Here is a 12,951-nt window from a genome sequence, read left to right as displayed (position 1 = left end):
ACCTGGACAATTGAATATATTTATGAAGCTCGTGGACTCGAACATCTTTTAACGAATGTACGTATAAATATAAGATTTTATAGCACTCGTATAAAAGTGAAATTCTTTTAGCGTTTGTTGTTCTTGGGTTTTCATTTATATTCATAATTTTTAACTTAATTTGTTCCAGATTGCACTTATTTTCGGTAACATGGGAGCCTGTCTGAGACAGGAGCTCTAAGTACAATGTGCAGTTTCGGGACGTGGAAGTATATGAAAATACAATCAACTATTTCTTACTTTTCTAACTTTGATCTTTTATTTAGTAGATTCAATCTCAATGTGTGAGAGAAGATAAAATATTGTATGCAACTGAACGTAATTAGGCCTTAAAACACTCATGTGACCCTTGCTTAGTACCCATAACACAAGCTTTGCTAAGCTTACTTTGGGACTAGGTCAATGAGGGCTATCGTTTTTTGTCTCACTAGATGGCGCACTGTTGCGTGAGGTTTAAGTATGGTTTTGAAAGTCTGTTATTACGGGCGTGAAAACAAAGTTTAGATTAAAATCATATTTAATACACCTTAAAACCGTACCATATAAATATCGAGCATGCCACAGTGTTACATAGTCCCTGTTTTGTTCGGAAAAAAGGGAGGACAAAGGTTTCCGGAGGACAAAACTGTCTCAAAACACAGACATTCATTGCCCCGGAACGCATATTTGCCATAATTAATTTCAGATATTGCAAAATATTCACAAAATTATTCTAATTATAAATAAACCCGCGTAGCTCACCCAAAAACTATGAGATTTGACATTTCGGAGACCTCACGCTACACTTGCGCCTCTAGCGGCGAATTCATTCGCGATAGCCCTCATTGGTGTGAATTGTTCCGAGATATTTATTTATTTATAAACTCGGCTACGCCTCGTTTCTTGAAATCACACTTGTCTTTTAAGGACCCCTATTACGATACAGTTGCATAAATAGCTATTATACCAATAAGAATAATATGAAATCTTATTTTTTACTTCGGTAACTATCTAAAATGACGTCACATTTCTGCGTATATTTTGCTTAGAAGTAAGGTGGTGCGAACACTGGATATTCATAGAAACATACATTGTACGGAACCCTCGGTACACGAGACCGACTTGCACTTGGCCGGTTTTTATTTCATAAGGATAAATGTTCAACTTCCTTTTACATCCTATTACCGTAACTCCAATTTGTTATATTATTAGTTGTGCTCGGGCGCAGTAAGAAAATGTATATTAAACTATTGTTTTCCTGTATCCTTTGCTGGCAGTTGCAAATTGTTACAAGTAAATATGAAAGTTGTAAGCATACGACTTGCCATGAATGTATAACGGACCCCATGGGATGTGCTTGGTGTTCAAGTGACGTGAGTTTTAAATATAAAAATTGTCAGCCGTCAAATCTCCGTCTTTTGCAGCCTGAAATTTTGATGTAACATAACTCTAAATTATTTTTCATCATCTCGGCCTATATATATATACAGCCATAGCGTCAAACATATGAATACATCGACTTTATTGGACCTAAGTAGTAGTATAAAAAAAAAAAATGGAACCGACTACAAAACCCTTAAAAATATTTTTCTAGGTACCTACTAGCTCGAAGACGGTGACTCAGCACGAGCCAGCAGGAGTGGAACGATCGTCGTCTCACCTACATACTATGGGTTTCAATCCCTTCTACTGGGTATTTAAAATATTTTCAAAGGTTTTGTAGTCGGTTCTATTTTTTGTTATTTTTTTATTTTTATGGAGTCGGTCGGTTTTACTTTTTTGTTAAAAATTTTCTTTATTTCTCACTTTTTAGTGATTTGTAGCCAAAGTACATCTCAGAACGATTCCATTAAGCCCAAACACGGCTTAGTTACGTTGTTTTATAACAGAGTTCCGTTGCCTACCTTCTGGCTTCAGCATCAGATCAGTTCGAAAGAATCATTAACTTAAAGCTTCTTCTTAGTCGCTTATCAAGGTATATTAATCATGATCGTTTATAGACGAGCGAGCATTACTTAGCTTTGACGAGTTCCATTGGTAATCTACAGTCTTCATCAGGTCCAGTTTACCAAATAATACTATTTGAATGTAAATGCTTATCTTAATGCTAAAAATGCCAAAATCGCCATTGGTGTGCATATAAAATTTGAGATTTGCCCTCAATTTCCCTAGGATCCCATAATCAGGTCTTGACTTGGTGACAATGGGACCACCTCAAAAGAGTACCCTTTCGAATAGAAAAAGAATTTTGAAAATCGGTCCACAATGACTGAGTAATCGGTGAACATAAATAAAATAAATAAATTCAAAAATTGATATATCGAGCCTCCTCCTTTTTTAAAGTCGGTTAAATAGTGTATACAGTGCCCTTAGTGTAAGTTTTCGGTTACAAAATACGTCTCGATCGCGTTCGCGTTAAAATATCAATTTGTATGCAAACACGAACAGCGCCTCTAGCGGAACGTTTGCGATGTTCGTGTTTCCATACAAATTGAGATTTGTACGCGAACGCGATCGAGTTGTATTTTGTAATCGAAAACTTACACTAAAGGTACTGTGTGCTTAGTGTATTTTCCCGTTCACAAAATACGTCTCGATCGCGTTCGCGTTGAAATCTCAATTTGTATGGAAATACGGACAGCGCCTCTAGCGGAAAGTTTGCACAACAATTTTTGTGAGTGTAGGTTTGCTACGTATAAACTTTAAACTTTAGTCAAAGCGTATATAAACTATTTCGTCCGCGTATCGTAACGAAAACGGGTGACGACGCCGCACCGTGGACATGTGGCGTGGCGGCTACGGTATCAACGATCGAACGCTCGATTTACGTCTTTGAATAGTAAACGAATGTTTTGTGAAAACGACACACTAGAGGCACTGATAGCGTGAGAGTTGATGCAGAGATCAGGAATGCGCATAGTGTTGCGACCTTATTAGAATTAATGATGACGAATTTATCGACATACAGATAAAAATTGATAAAGTAAAAGAAATGTTATTTTAATTTTCATCACATTTTTTATTTTTAGTAACTTTCGCGCTTTAAACAAATAATTATCTTTACTTACTAAGCACCTAATCTTTTATTTATTTCATCCATCGAAGTCGCAACTTGACTTGACAGCCGGTGAAATTACTGGCACTTGAGGTATCCCGCATCTTAGGCCTTTAGGTTGGCAACGCATCTGCAATCCCCCTGGTGTTGCAGGTGTCTATGGGCAGTGGTGATCTCTTACCATCAGGAGACCCACTTGCTCGTTTGCCATTACAATACAATACAAAGACTCTTTATTGTACACCAGACATAGTAAGCGATACAGAAAACAGATACACAGAGAAAAAAAAATTACAAGGTGAGCAATAGGCGGCCTTATCGCTTAACCTGTCCTCTCCCAGAGGCACAAATTTGTGCCCAAATTCCTTTGATCCTGTTATCCTGGGAGATGACAGATTATGAGCGATCTCTTCCAGGCAACCTTTTTTACAGAAAGAAGGAAGGACTAGTTTACAACAGGTGGTGCATCAAAAGTAGATCAGAAAATTTAAACGTAACAGCAATACATTCAGTCGAATAAAAAAAATAACTAGCTAAACGTAACTAGTAAAAAGTAGCTCGATTAAACCGTCAACAAAAAAAAAAGGAAACGAACTCGGATCAGTCAACATTAAAAACAAAAAAATATATGAGTTTTAACGCGATCGATATATGTGTAGGTACGACAGCTATAATTGTTCCAATCGTTTATTTAACTTTTGACAACTCGAGTACTAATTAAAATAGTGATGCCCTGGATGCGTTACTGATTCGATTTCTTTTAACAATCGATTTTATTCATGAAGAAATTTTAATCGATTTAACACATTCATATTTTATTTTTGCTCAACATTTTGCATTGTTTTATAAACATTCACAGGTGTTTAAGTTACTTTATCTTACATATTAAAATATTCCATTTATGTTAAGTTAATATGTTTATCATTTCCGACGGTAATTTAGTAATTTTGTCAATTATGAAGCGGCAAAACTGGAGGCGGCAGCGACGCCAGTTTGTTGTCACTCACAACGAGACGCCCGTGGTAGGTATAATTAAAAATAGTATTACAGTGCCTATTTTAGTTGTTTTAACTTTTTAATCACTAAAGGCATATTAATGTATTTATTATTTTTAAATGATTTTGATATAAAATATAATCACAATAATTTTAAATGTATGTTTTATTTATAAAATCGATTTACTTCAAAACGGTTTTTATAGTCTATGGTCATTCATTACGAATGGCACATCACTAAGTGGGCGGTACCCGTCCATGAAGTACGGTATTCTCTGAAGTACATTGTACCGAAAATTATTGTAAAAGTTCACGTGCGTGACCTGTCAAAAGTTAAATAAACGATTGGAACGACAATATCAAGGACAGCACAACACTAAACTAAAGGCGACTGAGGCGAGGCGTGTGGTTAGCGGGGGGAGAGGCTCCCGCACTTCACCTCAGGCCCCGACTGCATTCAACTCGCGCGCTATCTGTAGATGTTGTTGTTGCTGTCCATCGACAATTTTGCCAGTGTCTAGTATGTACTCTAGAAAACGAACGATGCTATCTGTAGATATTTTTGACGTCTTGTTAATGTAGGTACACATATTTATATTTATGTCCTTACTGTCAATATTTTTAGAATTACAATAAAAAAATTAAGTCCATCCTAAGTGTAAAGGTAATTAAGTAAATAAGTCTTCAGATGACTGTGTTAACACTCAGTCTAATTGACACGTTGCTTTTGTGAAACAAAGCTGATGAGTATTCTGGCAAAAGTAAGTTAGAGGGAGTAGATAAATATTATAAATTTGGAGATTCAAAAATATGATCCAACTTACATGCTAAATATGTTTACTTAATTTTTAAATCCATCTGACCAAAAGAAGTACTTAGTTCAAGTATGACTAGCGAGACTTGATTATAGACAACAGTGGCGATGTATCCATAGAACCTTTTTCTTATCGGCTTCCCAATATTCACAAAATAGGACATACTTACAGGATTTACGAAAGATGTAGGTAAGCGATCTCTGCTTCGGCTTTACTACAGAAATATCCTCGAAATATCTGACGTCACGCCACACACACACACACAGACCAGACACCTTTATCACTACCATTAGTTTACAGTGACCGTACTCGATAGCGACGGCGTAAATTATTTGTATGGAGAATTGTACAGCGCCCCTACAAATAATTTACGCCGTCGCTATCGAGTACGGTCACTGTAAACTGATGGTAGTGGTACTTATTGTCTAACGCACTCGGAATCACCATTGTTTTCACCGTTTCTTTCCCTTACACGGTAGGTATAGGATGAGAGTAGAAAGAGATGGTGAATGCGATCGCGAGCACCAGAGCGAGACAATACGGTCACAGGACAGGTGAAACGAAATAAGCATGTACAATATGCGAATTTAAATTCTTAATTTTTTTAGGGATTACATTTGGACCAAAGATGCAAATTAACATCGTCAATTCCTGATGATTGGTGCCCAGGTTATAAAGAAAACCGAACCAGTGAAAAAAATGTCACGGAAGATCGCGATTTTACATCTATTCTAGAAGACGGAATACAAATCAGACCTCAAAAAATTGAACTAAAATTAAGAGTCGGCGAAGTAATGGAATTTCAATTCAGTTATAAAGCAGCTAAGGACTATCCAATCGACATGTACTTTCTTCACGATGCATCAGAATCAATGAAGGATGTCTTGAAAAATTTTAACATAAAAAGTCAAGAAATATACTCTGCCATGAAGAACCTGACTAAAAATGTTTATTTTGGATTAGGATTCTTCATAGATAAAAAAGTTGTGCCCACTAATGAGTGAGTACTCACCCTGTACAGGACAGAATGTAAATTTTATACTTACCACATTATCTACATTGACGTTGCGTTTGTTTTTAATTAAAATTAGTAAACTTACACATTAGTTTTATCAACATTCACAAATAAATACTTATTTTATCATCTTTTTGATAAATGCCCATTACATTAAAATTACATTAAAAAAAACTCTTCCTTCTAACTTTGTCCCATGATATTTATTATTAGTTTAATTTCAGCATTCTAAATAAATCAGACAAACCCTGCTATTCATTCCAACACAAATTAAAGTTGACCGATAAATTAGACAAGTTCAATGAAACTTTAGAGGAGGTGAAATTGGGCTATAACTATGATTTCCCTGAAGGTGGATTGGACGGTCTTGCCCAAGCAATGGTTTGTAAAGAACAAATTGCATGGCGGAATACCTCAAGGAAGATGATTATATATATAACGGATGCCTCTGTTCATACCGCGGGTGACGGGAAATTATCAGGCATCAACGACCCTTATGACGGCGGTTGCTACTTAAACGAAGAAGGTGTCTATTTCAAAGAAAAGGAGATGGACTATCCATCCACAGGAATGATCAGTAAGTTAGCTGCTGATGAACAATATACTACACTGTTTGTGGCCACTAAGCCTGAAGCACTTGAACACTACGAAACTATGAGCGGCATTATATCAGGTGCTCATAAAGTGGAGTATGACAAAGATAAAATGTCAGAAAAACTAAGTGAAATTTACAAGGTCTGTTTTCATTCTTTTATTATTTTGGCTAATTTAAAATCAGAATGATTTCCATTATTACTAATTAGTGATCCATTGAGAGCCTCTTTATTTAAAAAAAGGAAGAGGTAAGAGTGCAATATAAGCAATGCTTATTTAAATTTCCAGCAAATAAGCGACAATTTACAATTGGATGTCAACCTGGGAGCTAAAGACAAAGAATATTTTGATATTAAGTTTGATCCAGATTGCACCGATAAGAAAAACTGCGCAGTTGTAATTGGCGAAGAAAAACATATCAAGGGAACAATAAGATTACGGAAATATACGAAAAACTACTACAAAGGCGATCATATCGAAATACCTATCGTACAAAGAGGGTTGAAAGAGAATCTTCTTTTGGTCGTGGATATCATTTCAAGTTGTGCTTGCGAAGATAAAAGTAGAACTGTACCAACATCACCTGCTTGTTCTTTTGCTGGAGACAAACAGTGTGGCATTTGCAAATGCAGTGAAGGCAGGTAGGTCATGTTGAGCATTTTTTAAAGTCAAGGCACTGCTAACAAAGTGTTGGTCCTGTTCGTACCTATTGCTAAGTTCTTCTTCTAAGCCGTCGCTTCACTACACTCTTGACACAGTGATCGTAGTTTATAAACATTTATGTCCTCTGGAATTTAATAAATATAAAAAAACCTCTTTTCAGAACTGGGCCCATTTGTTTATGCGCCGAGAACAATAATTCTAACTCTACTGGCAAAGAGTCCTGTATAAAGGACCACGTTGAGTGCAGTAATAACGGAAAATGTGTTTGTGATGAGTGTTTATGTCAACCAGGGTAAGAACACGCAGTTTTCACATCGGATAGCATGTTGTCCTTAACAAAACTGTCCCCAGACAATTTGTAAATATGGGTGTGATTCGTATTGTCTAACGTGCTGATTTTCGCGATCGCATTTATCATCTCTTCTACCTTCGTCTTATACCGTGTGACAGAAAGAAGTGATGAAAACGATTGTGATCCCAAGTGTGTTAGACAAAAAGGCCCTGATTACAGATGTGCAAGTTGCGGAAAGTTTTCAAAAAATTGGAAGTTCTTGGAAATTTCTGGAAATTTTCACATAAAATATAGAAAATTTAAATTTAAGAATTGGAAGTTTCAATCCCCATACAAAATTGTGAGAAGTTTCGGAAATTTTGGAAAGTTTCCTTTGGCACATCAGTACCCCTGATACGTTTGATCGCAGGCAATATAAGGTTGTCGGATGTCCTATCGTTGATCGCAATTTCGGTCACTCATTCATCTGTGCATCAGCCTAATTACCGTTTTAATTTATTCCTGCAAAGCAACGCGGTAATTAAACTAAGTACACAGGTCTAATTAGACTAAGGATACAGATCTGGAAAAAGTACCCATCATCTTCCAAGCCTATATACGTCCCACTGCTGGGCACAGGCCTCCTGTCAGAATGAGAGAGCTTGGCACACACACCATAGAATTGCTTCTCAGGTTTGAGTTGGTTTCCTCACGATGTTTTCCTTCACCGTAAAGCTCGTGGTAAATTTCAAATGTAATTCCGCACATGAATATCGAAAAACTCGAGGTGCGAGCCGGGGTTTGAACCCACGAAAAAGTACCTACAAGTTGCGTTATTATTTCAGATTCGGAGGCATATATTGTGAGTATCGAAATAACGATTGCAAACGAGACCATACTGGAGCTCTGTGCTCAGATCACGGGGTTTGCAGAGATGGCGTATGTTATTGCGATACGGAGCGGACCGGCGAAATGTGCGAATGCGTCATATCTGACTCCAGTTGCCGGGATGCTAATAGTAATGTAAGCTACAAAAAAACATCGCCTCACGACAATAGCTTTAGTTTGAAAAGTTTGTGAGGATGTTACTAATGTTACCATAATAGTATACCAGTGATATCCTCAAAGTTTTGGAACGGTAACGGTAACAGTCCATTGGAAAATATTTTGAATCATGAGGATATTATTTCAATAAGATTGATAGCGAATAAGTCATACAAACGCGTGTAGATTGTTTTGTTTGTCCACTGCGACCATTGCTTGCACTTCACTTGGCATATTCAACGAATGAATTGCGCGAGCGAAGGACATTTTAATAGCACAACGCGAATATGCAATCCAAGTGAAATGCCACCAATGGATATCTAAAACCAATCAGCTATTGTATAAAACCAAGCCTTTTACTGACTGTACTATTTAAGTAGGTATATAGTGATGATAATGATGCTTATAGTCTTTTGCAAGGTAGCAAACAACCAAGCCTGCTATTTCATAAACAGTGAGAGGCAACAAGTAAGTGTGACGATAATTATGTTCCAAATACACACCTGAAGAAGTTCCTCGTGTAACCGGGATTCATCAAAATGTAGGTAGAATTGATGCTATCACGGGTCTATTTTCGCATTAATTAATTGTCCTATTTGAAATTGGCATATCGTTATTCCGCATAATTATTAATTCGCATAACATTAATTCGCATAACGTATATGCGCATAATGTATATGCGCATAATGTGGATTTGCATGACGGTAAATTGGCATAAATTTGATTAGCATAACATTACTTTGCATAAGTATAAAATAATATAAACATAAAATGATTATTTTAATGAAATTGTAAATTTTATTTGTCAAACAATGTGTTATATTAAGTGAAAAATTATTGCTCATTCTATTAGATACATAAATTCAATTAGATCTGAGAAGTTAACTAGTATTTGAAAATATCTATTATTGGGCTATTATAAAAAAAACCTAACATCGAAGGCTAAGGCGGGAGATATGCTACGCTTTGCTCCCGCCTTAGCCTTCTGAACCTAACTTAACCGAGTCGGTTTTGCCCTGAACAAGCTAATTCACTTGCTTGATAAAATTATCCGTATTCATTTTATAACAGTTTAAGTTATAGTTAATACTGTTATGCATATTTCTATTATACGGATTCATTATTATGCATAATAAGTGTTATGCTTCTTTATAAATTATGCATGTTCGCTGTTATGCACAATTATGCTATGCCAAATCTGTTATGCGAAATCAAATTACGGCAATTAATGTTATGCGAAAAAGGGGCCCCCACTATCACCTATCGCCTGCTGCGTTCTCAAAATAGTGGCCTGCAGATGGTTTAGTTAGAGCAAGTCTTACTGGATGGAACTGTCATTTCAGATATGCAACAATCGTGGTCACTGCGAGTGTGGCCGTTGCAAATGCGACAGTTTGCCGACATGGGACGTCCGGGGTTATCAAGACGAGTTCTGTAGCCAGCACACGTTGGCGTGCGACAACTGTCACGATATGCAATGTCGCGCGCTGACAGGCTGTATCGCCTGTCATAGTAGCAACGCCACAGACTGTTCTACTGAATGCGATGAGGGAATTACTTTTGTCAACGCAAGTACTGTCACAGAAGATACAAAGAGCAAATGGAATCTTTGCGCCAAATATCATCACAGGGTGATGTCTGGCTGTTACTCCAATTTTTCATACATTTACGATGACGCGCCACGAGGGATTGTACTGTTCGTCCTCTCAGAGCCAGATTGCATGGAGAGTTATTATAGTAAGTTCCCAATATTTTTTCTATTCTAAAAATACGTTCGTATCGTAGCAACATACAGTCGCTTCTCGAAATCATCAAATATTTTGTAGATTCAATCGAAACTAAAGTAAAAGGAATTAGCGGGCGTATTTCTAAAGGAGTCCAGAACCTATACTTCATGCGTTTTTTTAATTAATATATAACAATTATAATTTTGGCAGCTACAATGACTTGTTGTTCCACATGATAATCCAAAATAGCATCTGACTAAAAACGTATCTGACTGATATCATGATATAGGTACGTAAAGCAGAGTTTATATTTGCAAGAAAAATCGTGCAAGTTGCATTACATTGCGTACCAACTGATATCAATATGTCGGTAATGCAACCACGAGTTTGCTCGTGCAAGTTGTCGTAACGGTCAATCGAATGTAATGCAACTTGAACGATTCTTCTTGCAAGTCTAAACTCGGCTTATCAGGTCGCAGTTCAATACGTATATATATGTATATTTTCAACAAAACTTCTTTCTTTCAGTTTATGGAAGCATGTCACTCATGATCCTCGTCATGATTGGCCTAGCGAGTCTTCTCGGCTGGAAGCTAATGACAGAAGCACGTGACCGCGAGGAGTACAATGCTTTCTTAGAGAAGGCGCGCGAAGAAAACGAAGAAGTACTCAACGAATGTTACACGGCTCCCACGACCACCTTCCGTAATCCAATGTTTAAGAGATCCTTCCGATAATATCCTAGATATCATCGAAATGGTTTTGTAATGGTATCCTTACATCAAAACGGCGCACAAAATTCGTTCAAATCGCGGTTTTGTGAACAGTTCACTATAGTTTGTTAACGTCCGTGAAAGGGGTTGTGTCAAAGTAATATCGATGATTGATGCGCCGCGCGTTTTGTTCTAAACAGCCAATCTAGAGCCATAAGGTACATATTATGTTGATGGGTATCCTGGTTAAAACCTGGATGGAGCTATAAAACAAAGTCACGCAGCAACCTCACAACCCTTCAGGTTAACAGTATATTCTGGCTACAGATATAGTGAACGATTTGCCTTCGTATTTTGTCGGAAGAGTTCGTACTTATCTTGATTTCTCAACTAGCCTACTGAAGTTTAGTGAAGCTAGATATAAGTAACTTAAGATAAGTTCGTACTTATCCGACAAAATGCGATGGATAAACATTATTTACCAGAGGCCGCATTGCTATTTTGTCGGAAAAGTTCGTACTTATCTTGCTTTCTCAACTAGCCTACTGAAGTTTAGTGAAGCTAGATATAAGTAACTTAAGATAAGTTAATGAGATGGATAAACATTATTTACCTGCGGCCGTATTGTCTAACGTTTCTGACGCTCGCAATCGCAATCAAATGACAGTTTTTGTACGCGAAATCTGTCATTTGATTGCAATCGCAAGCGTCAGAAACGGTAGGCAATATGGCCTCAGATCTGTACAAATGTAAAATAATGAGTATTAATAAATCTTTGTAAATATGACCTTTTGAAAGTACCTAATCTAAAATAAAATATTTTGTACTAAATGGTGTAACACATAATTTGCCTTGAAAAAGGACACCATCCGAAAACATTTACGTTACAATTGACTAGGTATTTAGGTATATCGTGAATGCCTGATTATTAAATAAATTATCTAGATAAATAAAAATGAATCGTAAAATGTGTTGCTAAGCGCAAAACTCTGGAACGACTGGTCCGATTTCTCTAATTCTTTTTTGTTGTGTTCAGTAATGAACACACCAAAACACACACTGACAGTAATGTCAGGAGATGGTTTTTATGGAAGAAAATACAGAAAAAAACAAGGGGGCCGAAGCCGGGGGCAACAGCTAGTTTTAGATAAAGTTTAGTATTCTAAAGGTAAGCAGTTGGACATACAGCCAAAGTAACCAATATACATAAACCAAACTTTCAAATATTTTGAGTGTCTGAAAGGTAAAATATCGCTCGCTAGTATCGAGGAGTCCGTTTGACGTAAGTCTTGTTTGCGATTGGCTCATTTAGTTGTTATTTTATGCCGGCGCCACACATAGCACAAATGTTTGAACACATATTTGAACATGTATTTGGCAAGCAAATACCGGTGCTTCACATGTGATCAAATATGTGTTCAAATATGTGTTCAAATATGTGTTCAAATATGTGTTCAAATATGTGTTCAAATATGTGTTCAAATATGTGTTCAAATATGTGTTCAAATATGTGTTCAAATATGTGTTCAAATATGTGTTCAAATATGTGTTCAAATATGTGTTCAAATATGTGTTCAAATATGTGTTCAAATATGTGTTCAAATATGTGTTCAAATATGTGTTCAAATATTTGTGCTATATGTGGCGCCGGCATAACCAATCGCAAACGTGACGCAAATGTCAGTTACAGATAGTTCAACTCAGTTGTGCGCGCGGCCCTATGTGTGCGTGCGCTTGTAAATATACAACTTTCACGTGACGCGGCAGTCGTCGTCCGAGCAAGACGTTCTTATCGATTTACCCACACATAGGGCCGCGCGCACAACTGAGTTGAACTATCTGTACCAAACGCTCACGATACGTGCGCAGTCACGTCACGATACTACCCTCTTCTTCTTCTTCTCTTTTAAGATATGACTTTTCTGTCCATAGTCTGTTAATAGGACAATTTCGCCAGTGTCAAGGTAAACTCCCTTTGAGAGGGACGTTGTACGGTGATTGTAGTTTTTGCAACTTGATAGTAAAATTCCAGAAACCACGT

General features: G+C 37.0%; 1 protein-coding gene across 1 annotated transcript; it reads left to right on the top strand.

Moving 5' to 3' along the window:
- The first annotated feature begins 1,245 nt into the window (after window positions 1-1,245).
- Window positions 1,246-11,795, top strand: LOC141426433 (integrin beta pat-3-like). Its single transcript, XM_074085324.1, has 8 exons — window positions 1,246-1,391; window positions 5,492-5,883; window positions 6,123-6,633; window positions 6,781-7,133; window positions 7,316-7,447; window positions 8,272-8,449; window positions 9,814-10,207; window positions 10,726-11,795. The coding sequence occupies exons 1-8, from the start codon at window positions 1,254-1,256 to the stop codon at window positions 10,932-10,934; spliced, it is 2,307 nt and encodes a 768-aa protein (XP_073941425.1). The 5' UTR covers window positions 1,246-1,253; the 3' UTR covers window positions 10,935-11,795.
- Window positions 11,796-12,951: the final 1,156 nt, after the last annotated feature.

The sequence above is a fragment of the Choristoneura fumiferana genome, chromosome 3, assembly GCF_025370935.1.
Source record: "Choristoneura fumiferana chromosome 3, NRCan_CFum_1, whole genome shotgun sequence".
Lineage (NCBI taxonomy): Eukaryota > Metazoa > Arthropoda > Insecta > Lepidoptera > Tortricidae > Choristoneura > Choristoneura fumiferana.
Note: the sequence above shows the minus strand (reverse complement) of the source record. Positions and strands in the feature narration are given on the sequence as shown.